The sequence below is a fragment of the Palaemon carinicauda genome, chromosome 8 (assembly GCF_036898095.1).
Source record: "Palaemon carinicauda isolate YSFRI2023 chromosome 8, ASM3689809v2, whole genome shotgun sequence".
Lineage (NCBI taxonomy): Eukaryota > Metazoa > Arthropoda > Malacostraca > Decapoda > Palaemonidae > Palaemon > Palaemon carinicauda.
The window spans coordinates 82,111,793-82,130,869 of record NC_090732.1 but is presented as its reverse complement, the minus strand read 5'-3'; the positions used below and the strand labels follow the sequence as shown (position 1 = coordinate 82,130,869).

Below are 19,077 nucleotides of genomic sequence, written 5' to 3'. Positions count from 1 at the left end.
AAACCATATGTCTTTGTAAGGTAATTATTTGTTTGTATGCATGAAACATATTTTTTTTATAATTGCATTATTTAATTTTTCAATGATTCATGACTTAGAAAAAGTGTTTCTATCTTAGAATTATACTGAATAAGTAAATATATTTCTTATCTAAGATTTAATCCCTTTGTTTTACAGGGTCGTGTTGTGGAGAATATAGGTAGAAGATGTGGGGGCTTTTTGAAACAGTTGTCGTTACGGGGATGCCAGAGTGTCAACGATTCCGCCCTTGTCACTTTTGCTGAAATGTGCAACAATATAGAAGAGCTTAATCTCAATTACTGCAAAAATATTACAGACAAGTAAGTGCAAAGTATACTGCATAGCTCTAGATAAATCCACACATTTTTCATCCAGTTTAAAATCCAACAGAGAACTAAGTGCATTTCATTTTTTATAGTCAATTAGGTAAGGAAAACCCATTTATGCTTCACCCCTTCTCCACGATGATGTCTGCTGAACATGAAAACACAACAGATACAATACACTTTGATATACAGTGGTACCTCTACATACGAATTTAATTCGTTCCACAACCGACTTCGGATGTAGAAAATGTTCGGATGTAGAAACGAATTTTCCCATAAGAATACATGGTAATTCATTTAATTCGTTCCTCAGCCTAAAAACCCATAATAAATCCTTAATAAATGGCTACACATAATTACACATAACAATAACATAACTGCATAATATGAAAGAAGCATGTTAAAAAGATAATTATAAAGAAATAATAAATAAAAAATGTGTTTTATTGCCACTTTACCTGAGAGACAGGCCAACGCAGGTGTAGGATTTGCTACGCCAGGAGGAGACGGACGATCGGCGAGTAGGTAGACATGGTGTTAACATGTTCTTTAAAGAAATACAGTACTCTCTCTCTCTCTCTCTCTCTCTCTCTCTCTCTCTCTCTCTCTCTTTGTTCTTCTTCACTGTTAGTGTTAGAGACGTCTATTAATTTTTTATGAGAGAGAGAGAGAGAGAGAGATTAAACAAAAATGTGTTGTGTACATATGATTTTTAACAGCGTTAATGAGTTGAAAGACAGTTAAATGTAACTAAAAAAACAATATTAGCGAATCTGAATTCCTTTATTAACTAAAACAAATATTGATACACAGTCGTGTGCGTATGCTCAAACACAAACACACGCACGAGGAGACACGATCGGTGAGGAGGTAGAGATGGTGACTGCGATAACATACCGTAACTTACACTACGGAAATTTTAATCTAACTTAGCTTATTTATTTTTTTTTTTTTATTTTCATATTTCATATTTTCTACATTTTTTTCTTTTGATTTTTTATTTTCATCACTTTCAGTGACGAGTTACGGTATGTTATCGCAGTCACCATCTCTACCTCCTCCCCGACCGTCTCTCTTACTGCGTAGCAATTCTTGCACCTGTGTGTGTGTGTTTGTGCATACGCACACGAGTGTGTTTGTATTAATATTTGTTTTAGTTAATAAAGGAATTCAGATTAGCTGTTATTACTTTCTTAGTTACATTTAATTGTTTTTCAACTCGATGACGCTGTTAAAAATCATATGTACTCTAAACACATTTTTGTTTAATCTCTCTCTCTCTCTCTCGGAAAAAAAAATAATAGACGTATCTAACACTATAACAGCGAAGAGAGAGAGAGAGAGAGAGAGAGAGAGAGAGAGAGAGATTTTATTTAACCCTGGATAGGTACGCTCCTCGGACACCCCTTTAAGGGTATACTCGGACGTGCGCGACCCCGACGCCAAAAAAAATTCTTGAAAAATCAGTTTTTGCAGTAACCTCCTTTTTTCTTTTGCCAAAAAAACTTCAATGAAAGCTTTAAACAACTGTAAAGATAAATACTACTCATCTGCAGAAAAACTATTTATTATAAATATTTTTAAAAATTAAGTAGAAAAAAAAGACCTTACATAAAAATTCATAAAAAAAAGTTTATACATATATACACAAATCCTTTTAGGAATTGATTCTTGAATGTTCAGGACACATCTTGATGTATTTTGGATGAAGTCAGACCCATGGAGGTGAAGATCTGAAATGAGAAAAAAAGGGTAACTCTTTTTGGCCCAAAAAATTTGTCCAAATTTCATGAATTTTTTTGGGTACCCAAATGAAATAGGAAGTGGCTAATTTTTTTAGGGAATAAACATATGTTATCCTAAAATAGAAATATGTAAAAAAATCTTCATTATTTTGTAAATTACATTTATATCAGGGGCCATATCTAAAGGTAATTTTTTGAGTACTTAAAAATTTCGTAAAAAAATACATATATTTAATATATAATATGATATTTATGCAGGTAAAAATATACCAAAATATCACAAATTCGATAGGGAACAAGAATATATATAGATAGGGCAACTTACGCTTCGGATATGTCCACAAAATGGCCGCCAACCACACTGACTCAGACTCCCTAATCTGCCACTTGAAATGTAGGAAGGGTATGTCAATTTCAAGGTGTTATTTACTAATCTAATTATTCTTGGATATGCATAAAAATTGTATGGTGGGTTGCTGGATAAATGTCGATTATTTTACGACTATAAAATTAAAATTCTGACCCAAAAAAATTTTTTTGAAGGGAAATAAAATCGGAAAAAAAAAAAATTTAAAACAATATAATATTTTAGCTAAAAAAATTTGATGATATTCAATCAAAAAAGAAGTAAACAAAATTTTCCGACAAATAAACATCTAGATGAATCATTACTCTGTGATAGTTCCTCAGTACGTAGTAATTTTGAAAGAAATGGGAAAAAACGAAAAAATGGCAATCACAGGAAAATCGAACACATACCTATATATACGCCATATCTGGGTAAAAAAAAGATAGGCATGGGTAGCCAGATCATCTAGAAACACTTTCCAACACTATAAAAATATAAGTTTTGCGACACTTCTTGCCAATTCCTTACGGTAACATGACTAAGTAAAAAAATGCAAAACAAATAAAAAGGGGCACTCGCGGAAAAATGGCCAACATCTTATTATACGCATTTCAGAAAAAAAAATTTCAGCCACGTGCTAGGCAAACCATCAAGGCACATTTTCCGACAAATAAACATCTAAATGAATCATTACTCTGTGATAGTTCCTTAGTACGTAGTAATTTTGAAAGAAATGGGAAAAAACGAAAAAATGGCAATCACAGGAAAATCGAACACATACCTATATATACGCTATATCTGGCTAAAAAAAAGATAGGCATGGGTAGCCAGATCATCTAGAAACACTTTCCAACACTATAAAAATATAAGTTTTGCGACACTACTTGCCAATTCCTTACGGTAACATGACTAAGCAAAAAAATGCAAAACAAATAAAAAGGGGCACTCGCGGAAAAATGCCCATCATTCTAATATACGGCATCTCTCATAAAAAAAAAAGACATGCACGTGTTAGCCCAACCATCAAGGCACACTTTCTAACACATAAACATGAAAAAAAAATCAATAATATACGGCAATTCCTTACTACGTAGTAAATTTTTACAAATATTGAAAAAAAACAGAAATTGGCAACCGCAGTTAAATACCCCATATACCAATAACTACGTCGTATCTGACAAAAACAAAGTCACGCATGGGTAGCCAGATCATCTAGACACACTTTCCAACACTAAAAAAGCAAAAGTTTTACGACACTATTTGGCAATATCTTACGGAAAAATGACTTGACAAAAAAATGAAAAAAATGAAGAAGGGGCACTCGCGGTAAAATGGTCCTCGTGGTGATGAACGACATTTTAACTAAAAAAAAAATCATGCACATGGTAGCCAAACAATCCACCAAGACTTTCCACAACTGATAACCTATACAAGTTGCACCATTCTACGACAATTTCATAATACGTAATAACTTTGATAATTATGCAAATTACCTTAGAAGGGTAAGCTCGGTCGCGCTCGACCCCGACGCGTCTCAGAAATCGGGGAAGGAGTACAGCTACAGCAATGCACATCTGGACACTACTAGAGCGTGTAGGCGAGACACCTACTGCAGGTCGATCACCCACAAATTCAGTCACGGGGGTGAGTCACGTGAGAAAAACCTCTTTTTTTTTGACGCTCGGGGTCGCGGACGACCCACCGTACCGTTCCAGGGTTAAAGAACATGTTAATGCTATGTTTAGAGAGAAACAGAAAAAATGAGAAAACTTATTTAAAAGAGCTTGTTAATGCTATCTTGGTTTTCTTTGCTTCACTTTTTTCTTTCTTTCTGTTCATCACGCTGGCCCTTCTCACAAATGATCGTTGCCAACAATCTCTTTGTCCTTTATCCCTATCAACAAAAGGCATTTTATCTCTTCCATGGTATTGCTACGATGTCTTGTACTAATGGTGATCCCCTTCGATGGTTATTTGCTTTAATGGCTGCCTTCAGCTTGATGATCCTCGAGATCATAGGCCTATTCCGGCCATATTGTTTAGCCATACAGTATCACTCACATGCACACTGTTCTCATGTTTTTCTATAATTTCTTGCTTCAATTCTAATGAAAGAATTGCCTTCTTCCTGTACTGAAACTTAGCTTCTTAGGCACCATGATTATAGGTAAAATCAAAAAGGAAATGTGAGAAAAGGAAGAAAATAAGCACTGTTAATAACAGACCAAACAGAGGACAACCACACGATACACACAAGAACAGAGAACTGAGCACTCGAGGCTCAATGGCGTAATGTTTACTTCGTATGTTGGAGCAACACTTCGGATGTCGAGGCAGAAATTTGGTAGAATTTTACTTTGTATGTTGGAAAATTTGTATGTTGGGACATTCGTATGTAGAGGTACCACTGTACTGAATACATCATTTACAAATATAAACCCTATGGAAGTTAAAATCATTTGTATATCCTGCAAAAGAGTAAAACACATGGTTTTATATTGCACCTAGGATTTGTTCCGTAATTGGAATATATACCTACGCTATATATTAGGGGTATTACTTTTGGCGAAACTGAAAGGACTAGCCTTTAAAACTTTAGGGAGGGTTAACTACCCATTCCTTTAGTTAGCGGGGATGGGTGGGGTTAGCTTGCTACCGCTCCCACTCACACACACCTGTGATTTAGCTCACTTTGCTTTTGGCTCGGATAGTGAACGGTCCTCACCAAGGTATTTTGGACTGCCATTAATTGCTTTTGTTTTGTGCTTTCTCTTAATTAGTGTGTGTTGACTTCTGCCGACCATGCGTACCTGCCCTGGACTTTAAGGCCGGCACTGCGGAACCTGCATGTCAGCCGTGGACACCAACTGCCACACCCTTTGTCCCGCCTGCAGAGGTCAACGGTGTGATAGTGATAACAAGTGTAGTGAGTGTCGGGAGTGGTCTGCATCCCAGTGGGAAGAAGTAGTCAAAAGTGGGATATTTCTCCTTCGAAGGTTTCTTTGAAAGGGAAAAAACCCAAGACCTCTCCTTCTGCTTCCCGACCTTCCTCCGAAGCTCCTGCTTGTTCGGTCTCTTCCGAGAGACCGTTGAGTAATAGCGTAGACCCTTTAATTTACGACCAAGCCCCGATCCTCGAGAGATGGTGTTGCTTCCCCTAGCAAAGCGGCCCCACCTCTCCCCCCCGGGTGAGGTCCTGTTTCTATCTCCTTTTTACAGATGTGGTCGATCTTGAGACTTCTGGTCCACCCTCCAAGAACTTCTTGCTGTAATTCATTATTCGTGGTGCTAGTGTGCAGCCTTTGTCGACTTCGGAGTTGGATCCTCTGTCATGCGTCAACGTTGTGGTGTCTGAGGTGGCTTCTGTGGCCGCTGCCGATGCCCTTGCACCTTCAAACTCTCAAGCTGTTGCTGCCGAGTGTGTTTCCCCCCATTCCTGTTGATCCATCGAGAGGGTAACTCAAGTCCTTCGTCTCATAGAGACTCCTCTGCAGAGGACTGCTGCTTCGTAAGGTCAGCTCACCTTCCGCTTCGCCTTGGAGGTTGCTCATCACTATCGGTGAAAAGGCGCCTCTTCAGCTCTTCAGCCTCATCTTTGCAGCTGTCTCCCGCAGGGGAGCCTCCACTTCAATTGTCTTCCGGCCCTCGACTTTCACCCATTCCTGGACCTTCTCCTGACGAGGCTGCCACTAGTCCTCGAACTTCGGCCCTGGACTCTTCTGTGGATTGTTCGTGATCCCCGTTGGAGGATGTTTGCCTTCCAAGGGGCATATCTCTGTTCCAGGCCTTCCTTCTTACTGACCTGCCTTCTCTATTCCTGTCTCCTGTTCCTCATCTGCCTGCCTGTGATGCACCTTTGAAGCGTTCGGATGCGTGCCAGTGCTCTGTAAAATGCCAGCACCCTTCATCGCACCAGCGCCCTCCAGCACTCTAGGGCTTCCCAGAGCGTCGGCGCTCTCCCACACTTCAGCACTCTGCGGTGCATCAGCGTTTACCTGCTCTTCAGCGCCTTCCAATGCCTCAGCAATGTCATGATTGCTGGCGCTCCAGAGCATTCTCGCCGCTCGAGAGATCAGCGTTTGCCAGCTCACCAGCACGCCTTCACTCGCCAGTGCAACAACGTTCTCCAGCTCGTCAACACTACCCTGCACAAGTGCGCTCTCCTACACGTCAGCGTTCTCATGCGCAGGTACATTCTGCGGCTTTCCAACGCTCTCCTGTGCGTCAGCGCTCTCCTGTGCACCAGCGCTCTCCGGCTCGTCAGCGCACTCCAGCTCGCCAGCGCTCACCTGCGCAGCGCCTTAGTGCATGCCATCGCTCTCCTGTATGCAAGCACACACTGGCTCGCCAGAGCAGGTTCCCCCGGCTTCAAGACTATCTTACAGGCAAAAGCAACAATGTAGTAGAGATTTTGACAGGTCACTATCTACCCATTCCCCTCCCCGCAAGCGCATTACAGCGCAACCTCCGGGGAAAGGGAAAGGAGGCTCCACAGAAGGGTCCAGGATCCCGAAGATTCCATCTTCGAAGGCAGACCCACCACCGCATACATCGGTAGAGACTCCTCGCAGGGAACCTTTGGTCCCTTTCCCTTCAGGGGAACTTTCTGACAGTGCATTGGTCAGCAAGCAGACAGTTCCATAAACAGGTGCCGAAAGTGAAGGTCTCTCGGCTGAGGAACGCCTCTCTCGAGGGTTCTTCTATGTTCAGGAGGAGATAGAAAGGGATGCTGAGCGATGGATGAAATCGGCCAACGATTCTCTCTTCCATAAGGCCATGACATCTCGGTCCTATGGTAGACCTTCACAGTCTTCTCGGCCTCGGCAAGCTCCTTCCTCTAACCAGTCAACTGCTAGGTCCTTGGGACCTGCTAAGGTGTCTAAGCAGCCTTTTCAGTCCAAGGAACAGAAGGACATCAAGTCCTTCAGAGGAAAGAAGGGAGGTAAGGGAGGCGGCCGCAAGGAATGGCATTACTCACCACCTACCACCTGTGGGGGGATGCCTACAGCGCTGCTGGCAGAGGTGACAGCTTCATAGGGCAGATCCCTGGACGGACAATGTGATCGCCGTAGGGTATCGTGTCCCTTTCACTCAATCTCTCCCGCCTCTGACTCGGGATCCAGTGCATCTCAGCTTCTATGCAAAGGGATCCACAAAGGAGCTGGCCCTCAGGGCCTAAGTCCAAACCATGCTGCAGAAGGGTGCTCTCCAAGAGATAGTGGACGGGTCTCCAGGCTTTTACAGTTGGATATATCGATCTCTCCCCTCTGAACAAGTTTGCCCAACAGACTCGGTTCAGAATGGAGACAGCAGACACGGTCATTCAAGCGGTACGTCCAAGGAACTTAATGTGCACACTGGATCTGAAGGATGCTTGCTTCTAAATCCCAATACATCTGTCTTCAAGGAAGTATTTAAGATTCATTCACGAAGAAAAGATATACCAGTTCAAGGTTCTATGCTTCGGTCTCACGACAGTCTCTCAGAGTGTTCACCCTAGTGTCATCTTGGGCTCACAGGAAAGGCATTCGTCTTCTCAGATATCTGGATGACTGGCTGATCTTAGCAGACTCCGAGGCGACCCTTCTTCGTCACTTAGACATGCATCTTGAGTTTTTTCAGGATCTGGGGGTCATGATAAATCGCGAGAAGGCATCACTGCTGCCTTCACAGAGACTGGTATACCTCGGAATGATCATAGACACCATCCTAGTGAAAGTTTTCCCATTAGATGAAAGAGTACACAGGCTGAAGGAAGTGGCTGCTCCCTTCCTCAGAAAAGAAGTTTTTCCGGCCTCTCGTTGGCAGAGTCTGTTTGGTCATCTAACCTCTCTCATCCGTCTTGTTCCGAACGGCCGCCTCAGGATAAGATTCCTGTAATGGCAGCTGAATTCCATGTGGAACCAACACTCCGACCCACCAGACACCTGAGTTCTCATAACTCAGGATCAGGTGACGGATTTGAGTTTGGTGGATGGTAGATGAAAACCTTCGGCGAGGTCAGAATCTTCTCGTTCCCCCTCTGGATTTGATTCTCTTCACTGATGTATCAAAAGAAGAGTGGGGGCTCACCTGCTGCACCATACGATCTCCGGCCTTTGGTCAGAATCATAAAGGTACCAGCACATAAATCTGCTAGAGATGAGAGCAGCCTACCTAGCTCTTCATCAGTTACAACAGTTGCTGGCAGGTCACTCAGTGTTGTTTATGAGTGACAACACCACAGTATTGGCTTACAGAAACAAACAAGGCTGTACCTTTTTGCAGCCTCTATGCCATCTTGCAGTAAAGATCCTCAGATTGTCAGAAGAACATTCGGTGGTTCTATCAGTTTGATTCATTCCCGGCAAGAAGAATGTGCTCGCAGACAATCTGAGCAGAGCGACTCAGATAGTAGGCTCCGGATGATCTTTGAATCGTCAGATAGCCAACAAAGTCCTGACTTTGTGGGGTTTCCTGACTGTAGACGTGTTTGCAACATCTCTGAACAGCAAGCTCCCGCTTTACTGTTCTCCAGTCCCGGACCCTGAGGCTCTGGCAAGATATATTCTAACAATGGTGGGACAACATCGACGTGTACGCCTTTCCTCAGTTCTGTCTGATGAGAAGACTGCTCAACAAAACCAGAGCTTCCAAAGATCTATTGATGACCCTTGTAGCTCCGCTATGGCAACATGCAGAGTGGTTCCTAGACCACCTGCAACTGCTTGTAGATCAACCGAGTGAACTCCCTCCACGACCAGATCTACTCAAACAACCACACGCAAACATCTTCCACAAGACCATGCAGTTGCTTCGACTTCATGCGTGGAGACTATCCAGCATCTTCTCACTCAGCAGGGCTTTTCACGACAAGTTGCGTAACGAATGTCCTGACACTTGCGAAGGTCCTCAGTGTTGGTCTACCAGGCCAAGTGGAGAGTCTTCTGTGGTTGGTGTCGTGGAAGGAATATCTCTCTACTCGATGCCACTATTCCAGTAATAGCAGAGTTTCTTGTTTACCTTCGGTAGGAAGGTGAAAAGTTATCACCCAGCCTTGAGCTTCGCCTTCAGGCTGAAAGGAGTTAACATTTCCTCTTCGTTAGAGCTTTCTCTACTCATACAGAGTTATGAGATCACTTGCCCCCATTCAGAGATCAGGCCTCCTCCTTGGAATGTGGTTTGCATACTTAGGTCCCTAAAAGGGCCTACGAACCAATATGCCATGCAACTGACTGAAATCTCACTTTGAAGACTGTGTTCCTGCTCGCATTAGCTTCGACAAAGAGAGTTGGTGAACTTGTGGCCTCATATGACATCGGCCATTCAAGGGGATGGGGGAAGTGACGCTCAGCTTCATCCTTGAGTATATTGCTAAGACTCAAATTCGGGGGTTGCTGGACCTTAGATTTGGCCCCTTCCAGGTTTTGATTTTTCGTTCTGTAACCAACAACCCAGATCAGTTGTTACATTGTCCAGTGAGGAGTTTGAGATACTATTTTAAATGCACTGCAGCAACATGGCCCAGACTAACATCACTGTTTGTTAGGTCAGGGAGAGTAAAGAGGAGGATCACAAAGAACACAGTATCCTCCTGGATTTGCCAGGTGATTGAAAGAGCCCTGGCTCCAGATACTCTTCAGGCTCGTTGACCTAGAGCTCACAACGTCAGGGGAATCGGTACTTACCTGGTATTCAAACCCAACTTTTCTGTGTTGCAGGTCCTTCAAGGTGTTGTGTGGAAAAGACAAACCACATTCGCAGCCCATAACCTCAAAGACATGACCCGCAGAAGGCTCGATACCTTTACTATCGGTCCTATGGTGGCTGCTCAACAGGTGGTTTAAGATACCTTAGGCTCCTTAATGGACAAGTAGCAGTTGGTTGAGGGTATTGGTTACCCAGGTTAAGACTGGGATGAACGAGAAGAATGTCTGGCTTTCCTTCCTTCATCTTCCCCTCTCTTGGGGTACAGTGCCATGGGTCCCTCTGCAAGCTGGCCTTAACCTCTGCAGGTAATTATCACTTCCCATGTATAGCCTAGTATAAGCAATAATTTTATACTATCCACATCCCCATTTCTTTTGCGAGGGAACAATGGGTACGTCTGGTTGTTTTTTCCTATTTAAAACTCTTGACATTTCATACAGATAACAACCTGTATATTACTAAATTGCCCAGGCCGAGAATACTGTATACTCACTTTGTATATTTCAGCGAGGTGTTAAAGTTTTCCTTAGACCACAGTCATATACCATACTAGACAAAATCTGGCCAGATCTAGGACTTCCACCCACCTAAGGGTGAGTCATCCACGTAAATAACGGAAGGTTTGATAGTATGAGAACAAATGGCAAATTCGGAGGTAATTTGTATTTTTCCCTAACTAGTACAAACCTTGAGTTATTTGTATAAATTGGCCCGCCATCACCTGTCCCCCAGAAGCCCTCCCTGCAATAAAAAGATAAGTCTCACAGCTGTGAGAGTATATATATAGAGGCGGCCGAGTACCCCCCAGCCACCCCCTGCTTACTCGCTAAGCAGTTAGGCAGGGTTGCCACCTCTCGTTTAAAATCTAATGGCTACCTCCAGCTGCTGCTGAAAGAATATCCACATAAATAACTCAAGGTTTGTATTAGTTAGGGAAAAATACAAATTATCTCTGAATTTGTCGTATTTTGCTATTTTGTATGTAAAGAAATTGCCACATTGAGTGGTGTATGGTTTCAATTCCAGTTTGTATCCATTGTTGTAATCTACATTTGTTATTCCTTCAAGAATTGTTAATGCCTCTATTAACTGTCCTCTTAGTCGTCGAGTTTGTAGATCAAATAAGTTCAAACGTTCCATCCTCCGTCTATATCCAAAAGTGCCTTAATGTTGGAACTAGTTTGGTGACCCTAGCTTTTACTGCTTCCAGTCTATCTATATCCATCTGAATACTTGTAGATAGGGCCTTACTAGTGATGTGTACAGCTGTAGTAGTCTCTTTGTGTTTGTATTTGAATTGTCTTTTTATGTAGCCTATTAGTTTCTGTTCTCACTTTTCAGCTTTTATTCTCTGGTAGGTGAACTTCAAATCCTAGCTGATAATAATACAGAGATCTTCCTCCTGGTCCACACTTTCTATTTCATGACCTAGCAGTGAGAAATTTGATTGCGGGTTTCTATAACATATGTGCATGACTACATTTCCCACTGTTGAAAGGCATTTGCCATTTTCTCAACCATTCTCTTAGCTTCATTAGATTCTCTCTTATGGCTTCTATGTCTTCTGAGTTTGCAGCATTTATGTCCAATTTAGTATCGTCGGCAAATTTGGCTATTATACTAGTTAATCCCAAATCTCTGTCGTTAATGTAGATCAGAAATATTAATGGTCCAAGGACGGGTCTTTGAGGTACTCTACTCCGCTCGTAACAGCTGCCCACTCTGAAGCTTCAACGTTGAATTTTTTTTTTTTTTTTTTTTTTTTTTTTTTTTTTTTTTTTTTTTTTTTTTTTTTTTTTGTTAGCCAATCTTCGATCAATTCAGCTGGCTTGTCAATGATACCTAGTGCTCTAATTTTGACAATTAATTTTTAATGAGGAACTCTGTCAAAAGCCTTTTGAAAGTCTAGGTATATGATGTCTATTGCCCTGCTTTTGTCATACATGCTAAAACATATTGTGGAAAAATTCCAAAAGATTTGTCACACGTGATCTCTTGTCTAAAACCATGTTGGCTGTCTATCAAAAGAATTTTTTCTCTATATGTTCTAATATTGAATCTACTATAATTCATTCAAAAATTTTACAAGGCACTGAAGTTAGACACACTGGTCTGTAGTTGCCTGGCTCTTCTTTTGGTCCCTTCTTGTAGATTGGAGGAATATTGCCTAATTTCTATCCTTGTGGTGCTTCTTTTTCGTTGGCTGTCTTTCGGAACATTTTGTAAAACTGTTGGGTTATATCTTCTTCTAGTTCTATAATGTGTCTTTGAAGAATATCATCTGGACCTGGTGCCTTAGACTTAATGAGTCCTTTTGAGTCCTTTTATTTCCTATGTGATATCATCAATTGTAAAAGTGATTCTTTTTAATAGTTGTGGCCCTTCATATTTGATAGCTGGTTCGAGGAGGTTTGTTAATTCTTCCCTAGTGAACACAGTTGTAAAATATACATTCGTCATTTCAGTATTTTCCAAATCATTTGTTATAATATTTCCCTCTCTCTTAAAGGAATAATGTTTTTTATTGGTTTTCCACTGTTTATATATGCAAAAAAATTTTTGGGGTTTTCTTTATTAGCTGAAACCACTCGTGTCTCTTCATTGATCTTGGCCTTTCTAACTAGTTTTCTTCATGGCATAACTTATTTTGCTCGGAAATTTCATGAATTGAAGGCTGTGGACCCATTGATTTGTTTCCTGTCCCTACTAGTTATTGCAATGGTTATTTTTCTGTTGAACCACTTCAAGTTGTGGCCTTCCATTTGTAAGATTTTTTATGTGATATACATTTAGCCCTTTTTTTTTCTTTATATATTTCTACAAAGGAGTCCCATTGCGTATTGATGTTCCCTATTTCCTTGTATTCTGAATTCTTTATGTATTCCTTCAATTTTATCCAGTTGCTACGTCTGTAGTCTAGCTTTTCTTATGATTTTCCTTTCTTTTAGATGAGGAATATTTACCTGAAGCCTAACTATTCAGTGGTCACTTTTGCCAATATTTCTTCCTACTGAAACCCTGGACACTAAATTTTGTTTGTTCTTACACTAGATACAAACCCTCATTCTTTACTATAGGAGATATTCTAGCGCGAGCTGGAAAATACGGCAGAAAACCTTAACAAGGTCGTTAACGACCGGGCCGGTAGTTATCCACCTGTTAGGGGTGGGGGAATGCCGGTCGGTAGCTACTGATTACCTTCAATAGAATTCTAGCCGTTGCAGTGATAACACCGCTGCTGCTGCTTTTGTTTGACTGGCAGACTAGCCTTTCTTTATTGTGTTTTTGATTAACTTTTTCTTTTTCTTTGTTAGATGTGATGTCCTCTATTATGAGGAAGTGTCCTGGGGTTCCCCCGAAATCTTGTGGCACATTCATGTCACCACCGGAGGTGGATCCTCATTCCCTATGCCCTTCGTGCAGAGGTCATAGGTGTTCTGAAGGCTCCCCCTGCCAAGTATGTAGAGAATGGTCGCCCTCTCAGTGGGAAAAGTTCGTGAAGAGAAAGAAGGAGGATTCGTTACCTCCAGGTTCGCCATCGAAAGGTAAGGAGTCTTGGGCCTCTTCTTCGACCTCTCGATCTCTCCCTTCAGACTCTTCCTTGCCTCCATCCTCTGGGGGGAAGTCAAGGAAGAGTGGCACCATTGACTTAACCCCCATTCTTCTTGGTCAGGCGGATCACGTTGCCCCTCCTAGTGGGACAATTTTTTCCGCCATCGGGAATGTCTCTATTACCGCTTCCATTCCAGATTACGTACGAGTGGTATGGCCTGCCCTTGGACTTCCTGGTTCTCCTTCGGAGGAAGTGTGGAACCAGTTCCTCACGGGCACAGTTTTACCTCGGGTCCCTTCTGTTTTGGAACCCTCGGGAGTTCCAGACCTCGCCTACCTCCCGTCAACTCAGTCGGCGCTCGCAGAAGTTTCAGCAGATATAGTAACTTCAGCTCCCGCGGGGCCTACTTCGCTCCTCGCTTGCGCTTCTATGAAAATACTACGTCGCAAGCGCAAACATCGCAATACCTCCCCCTCCCCCTCCCCCTCCTCCTCCTCCTCCTCCTCCTCCTCCTCCTCCTCCTCCTCCTCCTCCTCATTGTCCTTGCTCTCCTCGGAGGCTAGGAGGGAGAGAGAGAAGAGGAAAAGGAGAGCTCGCTCTCCTTTGCCCAGACGTTCTCTTTGGGGAGACAGGCGACATAGGAAGAGACGTCATCGTTCTCGCTCTTCCTCGCCTTTATCTCCACGAAATGTCTCGCCGAGAGACTATAAGCGCTCTCGTCACAAACATAAGAAGAGCGCATCCTCGCGTCATCGTTCTGTCTCGCGATTGACTTCCTCTCGCGAAGGATCATCTAGGCGCTTTAAGGAAAAACGCTCTATGATACGTTCTCGCTCTTCGTCACAAGAGAGTTCTCCTAAGTGTAATAAGCGCTCCCGTTGGAGATGCTCTTCCCACGATTTTTCATCTAATCGCGCCCGGAGCGTGGACAAGGGAAAAGCGCACTCTGAGTGCGATCCCTCTCCTTCACATATTAGTTTGAAGAGCTCAGATCGCTCTAGGAAAGGGAGAAAGAGCACTTCTCACTGTCGCTACCTATCAACAGAGAGAGCGCTCCCGTCCTTCAACCTCCCGATCGCGCAAGTCTCCGGGCATATCCGCGCTGGGTCATTCACCTCGCCCTTGTGTTTCAGACAGGACAGCTCCGGTTCCCGTGCTCACTAACGAGTTACGGAATACGAGCCTCACGAGAACCTCAGAAGAAGACGCAGGGGTTCAACCCTTCTTCTCCTTGGTTGAGAACAGAGGGAAAAGGCCAGATTGCCGATCAATGCAACCTCTTACTAAGACAGTACCGATAATCTGGTCACCTTCGCCTAGACCATCGACTTACAGGCAAGATCAGGCGCGCGCGCCGCCATTAGCCAGCGCTCAGCCTTCCCTTGGAACAACGGCAATGGAGTATCCTACTTTGCCGTTACCTCCAGACACTCAGACTTCTATCCCCCTTCCTCGCGAGGAATTAGCGCGACCGGAAGATTCCTCATAAGAGCAACCATCAAAGGACTTAAGAGTCCTCCTGTCTGAGGGCTCTTAGAACTATGTGTACTATCTCAGGCCTCGGCGATCTACATCTGTTGCCTCAACATACCGACGCTCCAGCTTTAGACGGACTATGTCGTCCTCCACCAAACCCTAAGACCAGAATCGAACTTCCCTGGTCTATTCACGCTGCAGGCCGTCTGAGGAAGGTCTCGCAGGTGGTCTTGGGGGAAACAGGTTCCTTGAAGTCTCAAGGATCCCATAAATTTTGCACATTTTTACGTGTTTTTCATATTCAAATAAGCCATATATATTTTTGATATATTAATGTCTGGATTCTCTTAACGACCTCGGGATCAGAGCCCCAGGCGAAATCACACAAAGACAAGATGGGTTGATTTCAATTCTAAGTACAAAATACCTGAATTCGACAGGTATAAGTACAGTAGAATTGTCATTGACTTTTATCTTTCTTCGTGGCCGAATGGGTTAGTCACTGTCTATATAAGCTTGCCGACCAGGGTTCGATTCCCGGCCGGAGCCAAGCTCTTGTCTTTGTGTGATTTTGCCTGGGGCTCTGATCCCGAGGTCGTTAAGAGAATCCAGACATTAATATATCAAAAATATATATGGCTTATTTGAATATGAAAAACACGTAAAAATGTGCAAAATTTATCATTAATTGAATGCCAAGTAACAAACTACCAATTAGCTACGATGGTGAAGATGGGTTGATTTCAATTCTAAGTACAAATACCTGAATTCGACAGGTATAAGTACAGTAGAATTGTCATTGACTTTTATCTTTCTTCGTGGCCGAATGGGTTAGTCACTGTCTATATAAGCTTGCCGACTAGGGTTCGATTCCCGGCCGGAGCCAAGCTCTTGTCTTTGTGTGATTTTGCCTGGGGCTCTGATCCCGAGGTCGTTAAGAGAATCCAGACATTAATATATCAAAAATATATATGGCTTATTTGAATATGAAAAACACGTAAAAATGTGCAAAATTTATCATTAATTGAATGCCAAGTAACAAACTACCAATTAGCTACGATGGTGAAGATGGGTTGATTTCAATTCTAAGTACAAAATACCTGAATTCGACAGGTATAAGTACAGTAGAATTGTCATTGACTTTTATCTTTCTTCGTGGCCGAATGGGTTAGTCACTGTCTATATAAGCTTGCCGACCAGGGTTCGATTCCCGGCCGGAGCCAAGCTCTTGTCTTTGTGTGATTTCGCCTGGGGCTCTGATCCCGAGGTCGTTAAGAGAATCCAGACATTAATATATCAAAAATATATATGGCTTATTTGAATATGAAAAACACGTAAAAATGTGCAAAATTTATCATTAATTGAATGCCAAGTAACAAACTACCAATTAGCTACGATGGTGAAGATGGGTTGATTTCAATTCTAAGTACAAAATACCTGAATTCGACAGGTATAAGTACAGTAGAATTGTCATTGACTTTTATCTTTCTTCGTGGCCGAATGGGTTAGTCACTGTCTATATAAGCTTGCCGACCAGGGTTCGATTCCCGGCCGGAGCCAAGCTCTTGTCTTTGTGTGATTTTGCCTGGGGCTCTGATCCCGAGGTCGTTAAGAGAATCCAGACATTAATATATCAAAAATATATATGGCTTATTTGAATATGAAAAACACGTAAAAATGTGCAAAATTTATCATTAATTGAATGCCAAGTAACAAACTACCAATTAGCTACGATGGTGAAGATGGGTTGATTTCAATTCTAAGTACAAAATACCTGAATTCGACAGGTATAAGTACAGTAGAATTGTCATTGACTTTTATCTTTCTTCGTGGCCGAATGGGTTAGTCACTGTCTATATAAGCTTGCCGACCAGGGTTCGATTCCCGGCCGGAGCCAAGCTCTTGTCTTTGTGTGATTTCGCCTGGGGCTCTGATCCCGAGGTCGTTAAGAGAATCCAGACATTAATATATCAAAAATATATATGGCTTATTTGAATATGAAAAACACGTAAAAATGTGCAAAATTTATCATTAATTGAATGCCAAGTAACAAACTACCAATTAGCTACGATGGTGAAGATGGGTTGATTTCAATTCTAAGTACAAAATACCTGAATTCGACAGGTATAAGTACAGTAGAATTGTCATTGACTTTTATCTTTCTTCGTGGCCGAATGGGTTAGTCACTGTCTATATAAGCTTGCCGACCAGGGTTCGATTCCCGGCCGGAGCCAAGCTCTTGTCTTTGTGTGATTTCGCCTGGGGCTCTTATCCCGAGGTCGTTAAGAGAATCCAGACATTAATATATCAAAAATATATATGGCTTATTTGAATATATACACGTATATATGTGTATATACATATATATATATATGTATATATACATATACAGTAGGGTCCCGAATTATGCGTGTTCGAATTATGCGATTCCCCATTTATACGGTCAGTAGTTTAAAGAAAAAAAAATTGTTCCTGCAAAGCTGTTCAAAGTCTGCAAGTCAAGCACTACAAAATATATCAAATCTACTGTCTTATTGGTAGCCCTAAATACAGTGCTTGATAATAAATGTTACCAAACGATATATATCTTACATTTTATTAACATAATTTCATAATAAATAGCCTCTTAAAGGATAAGATTCCATATCAACAATGAAATCAACTTTTAACTATGCGAATCCAACTGACAAAATGTAAACAGAATTGAGGTTACATTCTCGGCAATCTTTATCTTTCTCTAACCTTTCGATAATATTAATGGTATTGTTAAAGAAGGTATATTCAAGCATTATTTTTATTAAGTATAGAATATATAAAAGCTTTAGTTTTCCCTGTGGGTATTCAAGGTTTTCACACGTAGGCTGGGTTCGTTTATCGGCAGTGAATAGCGTAAATTTTGGTAACAAGTTGGCAATATTTTGTCATCTCCTTAACAGTATAGATTTGCTTTACAATGATTTGTTTTGTATAGTACAAGGTGTAATTATAAAATCCTCTCTCCGAGAGAGAGAGAGAGACACACAAATCTCTCTCTCTCTCTCTCTCTCTCTCTCTCTCTCTCTCTCTCTCTCTCTCTCTGTATGTGTGTAAAAAATAAAATCTTAGTTCACATATTACAACCTGAGTTTAAGAATGAAATTAACATGACTATTATTAGTTGCGGTGATCATTTCCTCGCTTCAAGTGGTACAAGAAACAAAAACATGGCATTCGATTACAACAGCTGATTCTCTCTCTCTCTCTCTCTCTCTCTCTCTCTCTCTCTCTCTCTCTCTCTCTCCTGTGTTATACAATACTTACATAAACTGTGGATGAAGAACCCAAAATAGGTTTTATTAAAAAGCGTCTATTAAATATAAAACAAAAAATTATACCGAGTATAAATCCATTTCAATCGTAGCTTAAAATATGACATCCGATTTCGTCAGCAAACCACTATTTTTAGGAAACTTCACTTTATTCTAGAAAATTGCTACTATTTAAATAGTTAATTGTGCTTTAAGAAAACCCTATACTTTTGTTTTAAATTTCGGAAATGTTTTATAAATCGAGTATTGCTGACTTGTTTTTGTTTAACTTTTGGCTGTGATCAGATCAGCTGATGTCTAGCTCTCGCTCCCAAGAATAAGGGCGTACGAATACAATAACGAAGCATTGTTTATACCATTTCTTCTTATTCAAACCATCTATACAGTTATTATTACATAAGCACCAATGTCTTATAACCTATCATATTTATTCTTTATTACAATTAAAACCATCATCTCTCTCTCTCTCTCTCTCTCTCTCTCTCTCTCTCTCTCTCTCTCTCTCTCTCTCTCTCTCTCTCTCTCTCTCCCTAGGATACCTTTCGCTACCCCCCTCATTTCTTACCTCTCTCTATCTCTCTAACAAAGGAAATCTTTGTTGTTTCACAAA

The 19,077-nt window shown here is 41.6% G+C and overlaps 1 protein-coding gene across 2 annotated transcripts in view; it reads left to right on the top strand.

Moving 5' to 3' along the window:
- The window catches only part of LOC137645777 (F-box/LRR-repeat protein 20), a 325,431-nt gene that overhangs the window by 133,150 nt on the left and 173,204 nt on the right, over positions 1-19,077 (top strand). For both annotated transcript variants that reach the window (XM_068378688.1, XM_068378689.1), the window contains exon 4: positions 178-341. In XM_068378688.1, the coding sequence (XP_068234789.1) occupies positions 178-341 (164 nt within the window). The remainder of the gene's footprint in view (positions 1-177; positions 342-19,077) is intronic.